Source organism: Aedes aegypti, chromosome 3 (assembly GCF_002204515.2).
Source record: "Aedes aegypti strain LVP_AGWG chromosome 3, AaegL5.0 Primary Assembly, whole genome shotgun sequence".
Classification (NCBI taxonomy): domain Eukaryota; kingdom Metazoa; phylum Arthropoda; class Insecta; order Diptera; family Culicidae; genus Aedes; species Aedes aegypti.
In genome coordinates this window covers 373,295,520-373,310,098 of record NC_035109.1, presented here as the reverse complement: position 1 = coordinate 373,310,098, position 14,579 = coordinate 373,295,520, and the positions used below count along the sequence as shown (strand labels likewise).

At 37.8% G+C, this 14,579-nt stretch overlaps 1 protein-coding gene across 5 annotated transcripts in view; it reads left to right on the top strand.

The window, feature by feature from the left end:
- Positions 1-14,579, top strand: part of LOC5574210 (insulin-like receptor) — a 255,669-nt gene that overhangs the window by 231,971 nt on the left and 9,119 nt on the right. For 4 of the 5 annotated variants that reach the window (XM_021851493.1, XM_021851492.1, XM_021851491.1 and 1 more), the window contains 4 exons: positions 3,699-5,065; positions 5,254-5,381; positions 5,447-5,687; positions 5,750-5,960. In XM_021851493.1, the coding sequence (XP_021707185.1) occupies positions 3,699-5,065; positions 5,254-5,381; positions 5,447-5,687; positions 5,750-5,960 (1,947 nt within the window). Of the gene's footprint in view, positions 1-3,698; positions 5,066-5,253; positions 5,382-5,446; positions 5,688-5,749; positions 5,981-14,579 lie in introns of all 5 variants that reach the window. The other variant, XM_021851494.1, reaches the window with a different exon arrangement.

Here is a 14,579-nt window from a genome sequence, read left to right as displayed (position 1 = left end):
ATTCCGAGGAAATCTATTATGAACGTTTTCAAGAATTCCTCAAAAGATTTGACCTGGAATTCCTAATTACGTTTCTCCAGAAATTCCTCTCAGAATATCTCCAGCATTTCATCAAAATGTTGTTGCGGTGGTTCAAACTTTTATCTAATAATTTTTCAAATAATATTTCCATACTCTGTGGATTCTTCAAAACTTCATTGAAGGTTCCACATAAGTTAGCTATTCTAACTTATGTATTTTTCTAATTGTTCATGTTTAAATTTCTTCAGTCTCTTCGATTTTCTTTAACAAATCTTCTAGGGCAATATTCAGCGATTCGAGGTTTTTTTCAGTTTTATTAGCATTTTGTTAAGAAAATCCTAAGAAGAACTCCATCAATAATGTAGGAGTTCTTTCAGAGATCCTCATAGGAATTCATCAAGGCATACTAGAACTCACACAAAAATTTTCTTTGGAATGTCACGCGGATTTTTCTCAACATATCCTTCTAAATCCTTGACATCTGCCTGGAGACATTTCTAGAAGAACGACTAGATTTTTTTTAGATTTCTTTGAAAAATAAAAAAAAAATACTTGAAAAAATTCAAAAAATGAATTTTGAATTTTGAAGATGCTCTAAACGGGAATGTCGGAGAAAATCCTTGGGAAATCAATGGATATATCTTGAGAACATGAGACTTCCTTTGAAAATGTCTCCAAAGGTCTTTGATGGGAATCCTTATGGAATCACCGAAGTATCCTCAGAAAAACTCCAGATTGAATTCTTGAAGGTATCAAAAACTAAATCCTTGGAAGAATTTCTTATAAAGTTCTTGAAAAATCACAAAACAAACTCCTGACGAGATCGTTGGAGTAACATGTGAAAGAAATCCACGGTACAACGAGCAGTAATACTTGTCGTAATGTCAAGGGACTCCGAAAAGTCTTAGAATTATTCTTAGAGAAATGTCTGTTCAAATGAGGAACCAAAATTTCATTACGTGGTTCATATTGTTTTTTTTTTTTTTAATATATTTATATGCGCCTATTCTGCGCGGCGTGTGAGTCGAGACGAGTCGCTCTCGCCGCGAGTGACGTTAGACGACTAATGTTAATCATACGTGCCTATTCTGCACGGCGTGTGAGGTGACACGAGTCGAATGAGGTGACAATTGTCGACTCGCTCCCATTTGATTAACATTAGTCGTCTCACGTCACTCGCGGTGAGAGCGACTCGTCTCGACTCACACGCCGCGCAGAATAAGCACAATATGGGAGCGAGTCGACAATTGTCACCTCATTCGACTCGTCTCACCTCACACGCCGCGCAGAATAAGCACAATAATCTTTTTGTCTTTTTTTTAGACGAGAGGTATCTAAAACTCTGAATTCTAAATCAAACGCTACCAGATCCGACATCCCCATCTGATTTTGATGATTGAAGGCACTTTCAGATCATTCGAAAAGAATAATTATTTTTAGTGGAAATCACTTAAAAATTACAAAGTTTTTAATTGTTTTTTCTAATGTTGCTTAAACGTTTAAAAAAACTGAAAATAAATTTTTTGTTTAATAAAATGAAAAATACTTATATGTTTTATGAAAATTTGAGTATATTTTGTTTAAGTGCTATGAACAATATTTTTAATAAGTTTTTAGTCGTGTAAGATGAACTATTCATCACTCATTTATGTTTTTTGGAGAATTTCCAAAATTTGGAATCGTTTTTTTAAACCTGGAAAAACCTGGAAATCTCAGGGAATTTCATTTCTGGAAATGAGTAGACACCCTGCTCTGCATCTCCACAAAGGTTACTGGGAAGGATGTTTGTTAATGGGGAGGATCGTTGGGTCGAAGGATTCACTTTGATAAATGATTAGACCATGATAAATAGTTTTTTGTCAAATATAAATATGCTTTTATGAAAATATAATATTTTCATTTGATATGAACAATTTCTATGTAAAGGAAAATTATGCCGACACTTGAGGTGACACGAACCATTTAAAGTTTGTTGAACAAATATCTAAATGTAACATTCCTACAGCTGTCAGGACGAAAGCATGTGTTATAATGTTTTACTTATTTGAAAAGAAACAAAAACTCGATTGGCTGGAACATCATAGAACACTCTTATTTTTATGCCGACACTTACAGTGGCGAACCATCCAAAGTTTGTTGAATAAAGTGAACCTTTCGCAAGTCTACACTTGTAGTGTCGAACCATTCAAAGTTTTTTTTTTTATAATTACAAAAATAAAGATAAAAAGAAAGGGGTGTTTTGAAAACAAAAAAAAAATGTTAAACATAAATAATTCATGAATTAGAGTTTATGTCGACACTCACAGTGACGAACCATTCATAGTTTGTTGAAAAATCATATTTACGTCCTACCGTTGTATCGATTAAATGTGCAGTCCTACATATTTTATAGATTAGAAATAGTAGCATGGAACGAGCTCACCAATTGATCCGTCATCCTTGACTGAGCAGCAACAATCCACATTCAGCTTAACTCGTTTGCTCGGCTATATAAAAGCACTCAGAAAAAATAGGCGCACGACCCGAGAGGGAAAACAACTGACGACTGCTCGGGCTTTCTTGACGCACTGCCAAGGAGCAATCGTCAAGGTCGAAGATCAAACAGAACTAACCGATCGCGGCACTTTTTCACGTTACTCGACCGACGCGCGACATGTTTGATCCTGCCCTCGTCACCCGCTCCCGCAGAAGCAATCGTCAAGGTCGAAAGATCAAACAGAACTCTTCAGTTTTATTTTCTGTCCATTCCACTAAAAACAGCGAACATTGATGCTCAAATTATCCCAAGAAATTCGCCATGAATAAAATTCCCAAATTAAGCAATCAAGTCGTGCCCTGGACGAATAACTGTTATGACTGTTATGTTATTTTATAGTTTCATATAATATGATTGGATTCTAGTCACTAAAGTTACTACTATTTCGATGTTTAGCCGCTACCAGCCTTGCAAAAGCAGAAGAAGTAAAAGGGCTGAAAAGAGTAGAAATAACAAGACAGAATAAATAAGAAAGCAGAAACACCATAAAAAAAGACTGGCAAGAATATTGACCAACAGGAAAATAATAAGATTTTAAAGCTAAAAGTAAAAATACAGACGGTAAAGAATGATTAGTATGTAGAGAAGGTCCAGAAGAAAAAAAAAACAAACTTTTTTTACTGTGAATTTAAAACAGAAGTTTTATATTGTAGAATCTACAGTGTAGACTAAAAAAAATCAAGAGGGAAATCAGAAGAAAACAAATTTGAGGTGAGAAAAAAATATAAGCAATGAAACTAGTCCAAATAAGCAAACACCCATTATAAACGGTGAGAGATCAAGAAGCAGAAGAGATAGGATGACATTGACGACAACACTTAAAAAAGGAATAAATACCATATCTGGAAGCATGAATGACCATATGAATGAATCCAATTGGTTGAAATGACGGTATAGATAGAAATTGTCGAATTATAACGAGAATTCAGATTGAGAACTGAATGCAAAAATTATAAAATAGAAACGTATCGAAAGGTAGATAGCAAAGAAACAAAAATAAAATCAAAAGACAAAACTATAGAAGAAATTTGAAAATAAGTTCAAACTAATAACCAAACCCATTCGTCCAAAGAATAGCACAGCTTTCGTTACACCTTTGCTAATGATAATATCCATTTTCCCCTTCTTTTTTATTCTCCAGAAACCCGCTCCTGCGAGATAAGACCACCCGGCGTAAGCGCAGCACCAACCTCCTCTTCCCGAACAACACCGAGAACAAGAAGAACGACACCACCGACCGGCGCACGGAGAAAGTGAAAGACGAGCCGTACTACCAGTATATCTTCAACGCCACCAACGAAACGAGCATCACGTTCCCGCTGAGCTACTTCAACCACTATTCGCTGTATGTGTTCAAGATCCGTGCCTGTCGGCATCCGGGGGATCCTCCCGCGCCCAGCGTCCGCCTGGTGGACGTTGAGCTGGCGTGCGGCAACGAGGTATTCGAGAACTTCCGCACACCGAAGAAGGAAGGTGCCGACGACATTCCGCCGGAGTCGATTCTGATCGAGGAGCAGTCGAATAACACCCAGCGCCAGATACGGGTCCAGTGGAAGGAACCGAGCAAACCGAACGGACCTATTGTCAAGTTTGTGGTCAAGTACCAGCGGGTCGATTTGGAGTCCGTGTCGTCAACGGATATCTGCATACGGTATTCGTCTTTCAATCAAACCAGAGGGGCGCTGCTAACAAAGTTGGAACCAGGCAATTATAGCATCCGGGTGATGGCCACTACTATCGCAGGGGATGGGGCTCCATCGGCTGCGAGATATGTTCTGATCGCTAAGGACGATTCCATGGGCACGACCTTGATATGGCTAGGAACATTGATCGTCATATTTTTGTGCAGCGTTGGTTTCGTCGCGTTCTACTGGTACAAGTATCGTTACATGTCGAAGCAGATACGAATGTATCCGGAGGTGAATCCAGACTATGCCGGGGTCCAATATAAGGTGGACGACTGGGAAGTGGAACGGAATCACATTATTCAGCTGGAGGAACTCGGTCAGGGTTCGTTCGGTATGGTTTACAAGGGTATTTTGACTCAGCTGCGTGGCGAGAAGTGCAATCAGCCATGTGCTATAAAGACGGTCAACGAAAGCGCCACCGCCAGGGAGAAGGATAGCTTCCTGCTGGAAGCCTCGGTTATGAAACAGTTCAACACACATCACGTCGTTCGGTTGCTGGGCGTTGTGTCGCAGGGCGATCCAACGTTGGTCATCATGGAACTGATGGCAAACGGCGATCTCAAGAGTTACCTGCGACGACACCGGCCGGACTATGAAAATGGCGAAGATCCATCGCCGCAGCCCCCGACGCTGCGGCAGATCATCCAGATGGCCATCGAGATCGCCGACGGAATGGCGTACCTTTCGGCGAAGAAGTTTGTCCATCGAGATTTGGCCGCCCGCAACTGCATGGTTGCGGATGACATGACGGTCAAGATCGGCGACTTTGGCATGACCCGGGACATCTACGAGACGGACTACTACCGGAAGGGAACCAAGGGTGAGTATGATGGGACGATAGTAAAGGTTTTTTTTTCGGGATACGCGTCGATCTATTTTCCGATCGTTTTTCGACGGTTCGTTTTATGAATATACATTTATACATATGGGACAGTTATGTGAATATGGCAGTACTACGATTATAGTAAATAGAGATCTGAGTGTATTCATTGCGTTTTTTTCCTGCAGGATTCCTCCCGGTACGATGGATGGCACCGGAAAGCTTGAAGGATGGCATCTTCAGCAGCAGTAGTGACGTGTTCAGCTACGGTGTAGTCCTGTGGGAAATGGCCACCCTTGCCTCGCAGCCATACCAGGTACGATGGATCATCTTCACCCATTTCAAAATTCTTCTGATCCATCAACCATTCTCTCTCTGCAGGGTCTCACCAACGACCAGGTGCTCCGGTACGTCATCGACGGTGGCGTAATGGAACGACCGGAGAACTGCCCGGACAATCTGTACAATCTGATGCGCCGGTGTTGGCAGCATCGACCTACGGCGCGGCCAACCTTCATGGAGATCATCAGCGAATTACTGCCGGACGCGAGCCCACACTTCCAAGATGTGGCCTTCTACAACTCGCAGGATGCGCTGGACATGCTCCGGGGTCAACACCAAAGTGAGTCCCACCCGTGACATTTTCCCGTTTAGATCTCTAACCAGTTGTTTGTACTCGATTAGCTGTAATCATAGACGAAGCTACCACGCCGCTTCGCCCGGGCGATGACCACGACGAGGAGCCCGGGGAAGACGACGACCTCGTTGGTCATGGCGAGGGCCACATCGGTGACGTTGGTACGGACGACGAGTTCTCGATGGAGATGACCAACAGTCACCTGGTGCGGAACAATGGCCCGATGGCCACGATCCGTTCGCCACACTCGCCACTAAGGTGAGAACAGCACACCCTAGGTAAATGTCAAAAAATATATATTTTTCTATTTTTCGAAAGTTCAAACCGAGAAAAGTCTAAGAAAAGAGCTCTGTATTTGTCAAAATTCAAAATTTTTGTTCATTCGCCGCACTTTCAAAATTCGCTCGCCTTGTTTCTTTAGTTTCATTGGTTTTCTCTTTAGTTATTTTTTTTAGTTTTGCTCGTTTATTGTAACCCTTCATTTCACTGCACGTTTGTACGTCATTTCCCGAAAATTGACGTACAATTCCCTCATATTACGCTTCATCCAATTCATATGTATCATATCCTCACCTCTTCAACCATTATCATCATTGTTTGTACTTGCACAAACCTACCTCATCGTCTTTTTCTTTTCAATCTTAAGACCCACCCTGTTTTGGCCCCCCTCATAGATTTGGCGCTAGAGAAAAATTTGGCATAAATCGAAATTGGAAATAACCTGCAAATTGATTGGATTGTCGGCCGCTATCCGTTGTGCATGATGTGATAGGGAACACGCTAACCACCAATGCCCAACGGAAAGGCGGAATTGGAATCCCCGCAAATCAAGCCCCTCAATTGGGAATGTTCGAAATAGAAGATATATATTTTTTAGTTTTATAACATTCGGTGCTTTTGTTAGTTTATTTGTTGGTCTAATGTTAGTTCAATTTGCGTCTGGTAGCGATTGCCAGCGTTTGTCTGTCGTTTACACGTTCTAGCTCACATTTGTGTTTGTCGAAGATGTCTTGGGTAGTGGACTATGGGGGTGTTTTAGTTGAAGGAAGTAGTTTATTCATGAAGCACTAAACAATATTCGTAGATTTAACATGTGAATGTTACTTGTTAGATGGTACAACTCTTAAGACGGTCGCCATGTAGGCATTGCAAATAATTATAAATGTCGTACGTGACAACTGATCAATCCGCATACAAATATATCTTTTTTTTCAGATAAATAAGACAAAACCCTATTTTACAAGTGCTGTAGAAGCTATTTTATGCTCTCTGTTAAAAACCAACGTCTTACTCTAGTAACATTGGTAGCTGAATAACAGCGTATTTATCAAAAATAAATACGGATGTATATTTTTAGCTAAATAAGTTGTTATGGCTGTTACTCCCTCCCCTTGGTATGCGACCTTGCCGCGATGGGAGGGCATAATCCATTAGCCCATATGATGGAAACCAAAGCCGTAACCTGCAGTGGTGGTATCACATTTTGGCATTTTTTTGCTTAAGGTGATTATAGAACGAAGCCACACCTCAAATTTTCAAGAGCACAAGACTGGAGAATCTGACAACAGTTCGCGTTGAAAATCAATCAAATTACTTGTTTGCTGGTGGAGACCAATGGGATACATTTTCAACGCGGAGTGCTGTTTGGTTCTCAAGTCTTGTGCTCTTGAAAATTTGAAGTGTGGCTTTGTTCTATAATCACCTTAAAGCCGCGTCATAATTCATATGGCATAGACGCGCTAATATCTCGGATGTGATCCAACGGACATGCTGCGTCATTGATAGAATTGATGCCCATTTCAAATAATCAATCTATTCGAAGTGAACATTAATACTATTTGTGATGATCAGTTTGCCTTTTCCTAACCAGAATGATCCGTAGCCACTCTTACTATTAGCTAGCTAGACACATCGTTATCATGTCGTAGGGAATATTACTCTGAGGAAAATGACTAGTAGATTCACTGAGTACAAATAAGTGGCGACAATTTTATTTTAAAATGGTTTTTACATTGCCATAAAAAGAAATACCTCTTTTGTAACAACGGTATAAATAATCTAATTCCAGCTTCATTTTCGCAAAATTTACAAGTAGAAAGTAGGCGTTGTGAAGCATTGCATTTGCCACCGAAAAATTAATCTTGTAGAAGCCTAAGGTAACTTTACTCTTAAATATTCACTATAATAATGACTATGGAAAGTAAGACGCTGAGATCGTAAAGACCAATAAATACCGTCGATGGGGGTGACAATGGGTCTAGGGGGTGAGATTGGGTCAAAACGGAAAAATATGTTTTGTGAAATATTTCAGCTAATAACGCTGATATTACTAAAATTAATAATTCATATGTTAGGGAACATATTATTACACATAATTCATAACAATATACATTTTTAGAAATAGTAGTTTTTGTTTACTACATCAATAAACTTGCATGTTGAAACTAGATAAAATTTACAACATTAAATTTCTCCTGTACAAAGTATCACGCATGTACTCTAGCCTCTATCGTTGTATTAGTAGAATGTTGAAAGTCTTTTCATTACACATCACAGGTATTTTCCGGAATCTGTTTGATTTTCCCACAAAAATATATTTTTTTTTCGGTACGATGTCTAAAACATTGAAAATGGGGGTGAGATTGGGTCAAGCAAGAACGATAGTAAATGAAATTCCAAGTCCATTTTTTTTGACATTTTACGGTGCCGGGTGTTCTCTTTTTTCATTAAGATGTGTTTATTCTTTCTATATACAGCATCTCTGAAACATCAAACAAGTCTACTTGAGTATTCCGTGCATTGAATAACAATACAACGCATTTTGACAACTTCTCAAACCAGCAACTGTGTTTCGTGCGCAGCAACATCGTAATTTTTTATCAAAAGGGTGTTTTTTTTTTCTAAATTTGATTATTTATCAGTATTTTCATATTATAGAAACATCTCACGCAAGTACAAATGTGTTGGATCGCTGAAATATTGGGATTATGACGTCAACATCTGCCTGAATTGTAAAGATCGTGGAATGTCGCACCGAAATTTAACTATTTGCGAAGATTTAAAATAATCACTGTTTCAGTACACCTTTAGGGAACTGAATAGGCTTCATGGCATTGGTGATGAGACATTGAAGACAATTTGAGGGAAAAAACATTGAATTTTATTTAAGCTTGACGATAAATGTTAGATTTACATATTTTTTCTCATAGATCTTCAATTTTTTTGGTATAATCGTTCATTAAAGTGGGTTTATTATATTTGTGAAACATCTTAGATATCTTTTTAACTTGTTTGCATCGTATTCCATCAATATTTTTCAGCTGTGAATGGTTTTGTAATCATTTTCTCAAAAACAAGTTATTTCAATTTCAGTGACCCAATGTCACCCCCTCTATGGGGTGAGATTGGGTCATTTTTCATTCACTTGTGGTGCCGCTGTGAATAAATATTTGTCTTTAATTTTTTGAACAGTTGGTAATGTATCATCAAAGTACATACACACCAAATTTGAAGTTTATTGGAGTTAAATTGCGATAGTTATTCAAAAAATAAATCGCGCATATCCCTTTTTGACCCATTGTCACCCCCAACGACGGTACTTTAACAAGAAAAACTGAAATTAACTAGAGCTACTACTAAACAGCCTAATTTTGTTAAGACTCCACGCAATTGACATTTAAGCCTCTAATCTTACGTAAAAGACAGGAGTACCGTTTTGATTCATATTACGGACACTTAAGGCCTCAGTGAAGTATAATTCACAAATAAGCATGTAAAATAAATCACTCCGTATGATTCCTCCATGTTATCGAACCTTCAAACCCCTAAACTTTCGAATGGTGAGTGAAGATTTCGATTCCAATACATGATTAATTTTAAATAAATAGAAATGTGTGAACTTTACATGATTCTTATTCCGGACGCTTCCTTACTTTTGCCTCATAATCCGGACACTTTGATTCGAATTCCGGACAGGTCAAACAAATCATAAATAGAAAAGTCAAATCATCAAATTGAATAGTTAAACCAGAGACGCCTAAAGAAGTTGGACATTATAAATTTTCATAGAGGTCTATGGAGAATGCTTGTTAATACGAGCCTTGAAAGTGAGAACTTTTGAACGGCAAAAATTGAAACATTTCGTGTGAAATGTTTCCCATACAAAGTGGAGTGTCCGGAATTAAAAGCTGTCCGTAATATGAATCAAAACGGTAATCAGAATAGCACCTAAATGACAAATTATTCAAAACCATTTTGAGTAGACAGTATTAGTAATGAATGACACTACTGCACTACTATTTCAAACTATTTCTGATGGAGCTGCTGATTTTCACAACGCTTCCTTTTCTCAGAAGCAAGGGAATATGGGTATTTTTCAAAAACTATCGCGTCACAATACTAATAAAAAAACAGTGTCCATGTGGGCACCATAGCCTAGTCCGTCTGAGTATTGGTCCTGGTAGAGGGGAAACTTAGGGGGCCCAGATAGCCGTAGCGGTAAACGTGCAGCTATTCAGCATGACCATGCTGAGGGTCGTGGGTTCGAATCCCGCTTGTCGAGGATCTTTTCGTAAAGGAAATTTTCTCGATTCCCAGGGCATAAAGTATCTTCGTACCTGCCACACGATATACACATGCAAAAATGGTCAATCGGCAAAGAAAGCTCTCAGTTAATAACTGTGGAAGTGCTCATAAGAACACTAATCTGAGAAGCAGGCTTTGTCCCAGTTGGGACGTAACGCCAGAAAGAAGAAGAAGAAGAGGGGAAACTTGACAAAAGCCAGATCGAGGGTTCAGCCTTGACAAGTTAAGTTGTCAGGCAGCTCCAACTAAATGCCATACAAAAAGAAATTAGGTTAGTTAGATGATGTTTTGTAGGAAGTATAGTAGGGTAACGGGTATCGAAAGGTGCATCCAACATTTCCAAGTGACCATGAACTCTTAATAATCCTTCAGTGTCCAAAAACGGATTCAGTTTCTTCAAAGGACATTTGAAATTGAAGTTTTTCTTTACTGGACCAGGATGTTCTAGCAAAAAGCGTATTTCCGAAGAAAAGCAATCGCTCTGAATTTGCTTCATTATCCACTTTAGCGAAGTATCCACTTCTTTTGGCGTGAGTGGACCAACTAATCGATTTGCATTTCACGGTGCCTCGACAGACCGTTATTATGTAAAAAAATTGTCCATCAAATCTGAGTACAGGGCTCGATTCCTGAGGTCATTCTGCATCTCTAGGCCAATTTTTAAAAAAATCCCTAGGCGGAATCTCGAGAAATCTTGATTTGAAGATTTGACTTAAAAAATTCGATATAAACCACATTGAAATTAGGCAATAGCACTGAAAAACTCTACAAAAACGCTCAAAAAATTGGCCAAACTGTTCTCAACTAGTATGTAATTGTTACTATTGTTATAATTAGAAATATTTACAACTGACTTAACTTACCGGAGTGGCTTAAGTATGTTTTTTATAGTTTAATTGTTTCAGTTTAATTAATTGTTTTATTTCTACGTTAAACCGATTGAAATAATACAAAATAATAAATTTACAATTACTAATGTTGTGATTTCGATAGAACAGGGATCTTAGAATGAATGTGACATAATAAAAGTCCGGAGATAAGCCATGTGATTACTGTTATAGTCGATAAGAGAAAGTATCAAACGTTTGTTTAAAATCTGCAATGATTTGGTTGCTTTGGTACGCTCACGTCATTATCAAAATAAAGCGGATGTCTAGAAATCAATAAACAGTTTGACAATGAATGCTATTAAAACAAAGTAAATGGCTGCAGGTATATATAATGGAAGTCCTAGAGATGTTGATAGCTTAATAATACTTAATCGGGATTTGTTTGAAGTTGTTTGACTTTGATAATCTTCGAACACTTGTGACATATGACAATAATGTTTTCCGTGTTGTAAAAAACATGTTTTGACTGAGAATGTAGAACAGGTATGTAAAATTTTGAGGGCAATACTCGGTGGAAAACTAGACGTAAACATCAAGAGTAGTACCAGATGTACAAAGAAGCAAATTTTATAAGGCAAAATAAATACGGCAGACTTAAGTGGGCTGGTCACTTTGTGTGAAAGTCAAAAAATAAGCTGTAAATAAATAATATTCAGCATTGAGTGATTCACGTTTATCGAACAAAACATCAATATCATATTGAAATTTATTTCTTAGATTTGAATCTAGTTAACTAAGCTTACTGGTTTGAGTCATGTAAAAACATACTTAAGCCACTGTGGTAAGTTAAGTCAGTTGTTAATATTTCTAATTTTAACTACGGTAACAATTACATACTAGATGCGAATAGTTTGGCCAACTTTTTTAAACGTTTTTGAAGGTTTTTTTTTCCATTGCCATTGCGTAATTTCAATATGGTTTATATCGAAATTTTTAGTCAAAAACTTCAAATAAAGAATTCTCAAGATTCCGCCTAGGGATTTTTTTAAAAATTGGTCCAGAGATGCAGAATGACCTCAGGAATCGAGCCCTGTACTCAGATTTGATGGACAATTTTTTTACATAATAACGGTCTGTCGGGGCACCGTGCATTTGCAAGGCGACAGTTGAATACAAATCGTCTAACCCATGCGAGAGGGTGGGTGAGTGCAGCTAATGTTGATACAGTTTGCTGAACTTCTTCTTCTCTGGCATGAAGGTGTAGCGGGGAAAATCGATGATATTTTGAAGCCAATAGGGTCGTTGTTAATTGTATCACGATTTTCTGGTGAGTTGCAAGCTTGGGGCAATGATGATGTCGCGCTACACGATGATTGTTCATCTGCATCAACCAGACAGCTCACCAATCCACCTCGAGGTGGATCGTGCTGAGTAGTTGTTGAGTTGAAGGAGAGCGAAAGAAGGAAGGCACAAATGTCTGTTTTGACAGCTCTGCAGAAAGCGCACGCGCACGGAAAGAGCCCCAGTTCGGCTCGATTTGTAATGATCGATTATTATGATTATTTTTCCGCTATGGACCAATGCACGAGTTCACTCGTTGACATTTGAGCGGTGCCGTGTTATTTACGTGACCATGGAAACGAGTGAATTTGGCACCGCTCAAACGTCAAATTAGTGAACACGTGCATTAATTCATTGGATATTCTAAGGTTTGGTTGATCGATGTAAAAGTTTGTTTTAAAAGAAGCTCCACTTATTTTGCAACATGTCGAAGTTATAATTAGTACACAAACAAAAGGGGAAGAACGTTTATGCTGGTTGTGCATTACCGTCAAGCTACCATTCACCGTGCATTTAAGAAAAATTTGCACTTCAAAAAATTATATAACTTTTCCAAATAATTTGAAGCGCACTAGAATACCACTACGTAGCGTGCAATTATATAATAATTCAGGGAAAAATCTAAAACTAGTGATGCATAACAAAAAATTACTCAAAAATTATGTTTGAAAATGTAATGTTAAGGTCGCCTCGTACCGTTCTATGTCACCATTTACCGTGCACACTAGTGCACCATTCACCGTGCGTATAGTTTTCGTCATGATTTAATTTTGTATCTCGAAGAAACGTTGTTGATGGTGCAACTATGTTGCTAGTAGTGTGCGCACTCATTTTTAAGAGTATTCTAATCATCATTTACAATAAAAACCATTAAAAATTAAAATTGTCTAAATCATTATTTTTTCATTAAAACCGTTATATGAGGTTTGACTGTATTGTCCAAACCATTCCATATTCACTCAAAAACTACTTATGAAGTAGTTCAATGGCAACATAACAATAAATCTAATATTGCCGAATAGTTTCATGCCTTTTACACTAATGCACGGTAATAGGAACCATATATATTGAAAAGGGTCCATTCACCGTGCATTTGGGTTTCGACTGGAACAAAATAAAAAAAAATCTAATTTGCATAAAATCTTATTGCCCATACGATGAAATACATCTTACTAATAGTATCCACAGTGAAAACTTGTTGAAATTTCAAAAAATTTCATACTCTATCGTTAAAATGAAAAAATGTGTTTTTTTGGCGTTTCTACTAAGAGTGTTGAAAAATATCATTATCAAACAGAGTTCACATGATTTTGACTACATAAACTAAGTTTTTCAAAATGCTTTGTGATAAAAACTACTTCATTTCATCAGTTTTATCTTATTTTGCTGACAAAAGAATAATTTGTAAAAATTGTATGAATATTTTGTAGGAATTTGTATATGTGCACGGTGAATGGAGGCCGCACGGTGACTGGTGACTTAACGGTACGAAAAAATCTCTTAACTCAAAGCAATGCTCGTTGTTGTTTCTTGTAGAAGGATCAACATGTTCGGCTTAACGAATCTTATTTTAAATATCGAATAACACCACATGCAATTGAACGAGTATGTGATTACAATAGACTTTTGATATTTTCAATTCTGAACCACCGCAAAAAAAAATATTGGGAATCAAAATTTTTCTGAGAGGAGAGGATGATGTGATGGAGGCTCATTCTAATTAATATTGTCGTTCAATTATGGGGATAAATAAAAATTGTTATTATTCTATACATACTTATTCATTAAAATTACTTGCAAATATCAATATCAGCACAATTCAAGTACAGGTCGGACTCGATTATCCGGAGTATCGATTTTTTTTTCATTCCGGATAATCGAATCCTCCGGATAATCGAATCACTTAGAAAAACATTGAAATCTTCGATAAAAGAACTTAAATATTATCTTTTTTTGTTGTTTGATTTATATGACCCGGTGGCGTAGCCAGAAATTATTTCTAGGAACAGTAGGACTCTCTACAAGAAAAAATAAAATTTCGACCAGCACACACAAAAAACCACTTTTTTAAACCCCCCTTTTCTTAAATACGTTCAAAATTGCAAAACCATTCATATTGTAT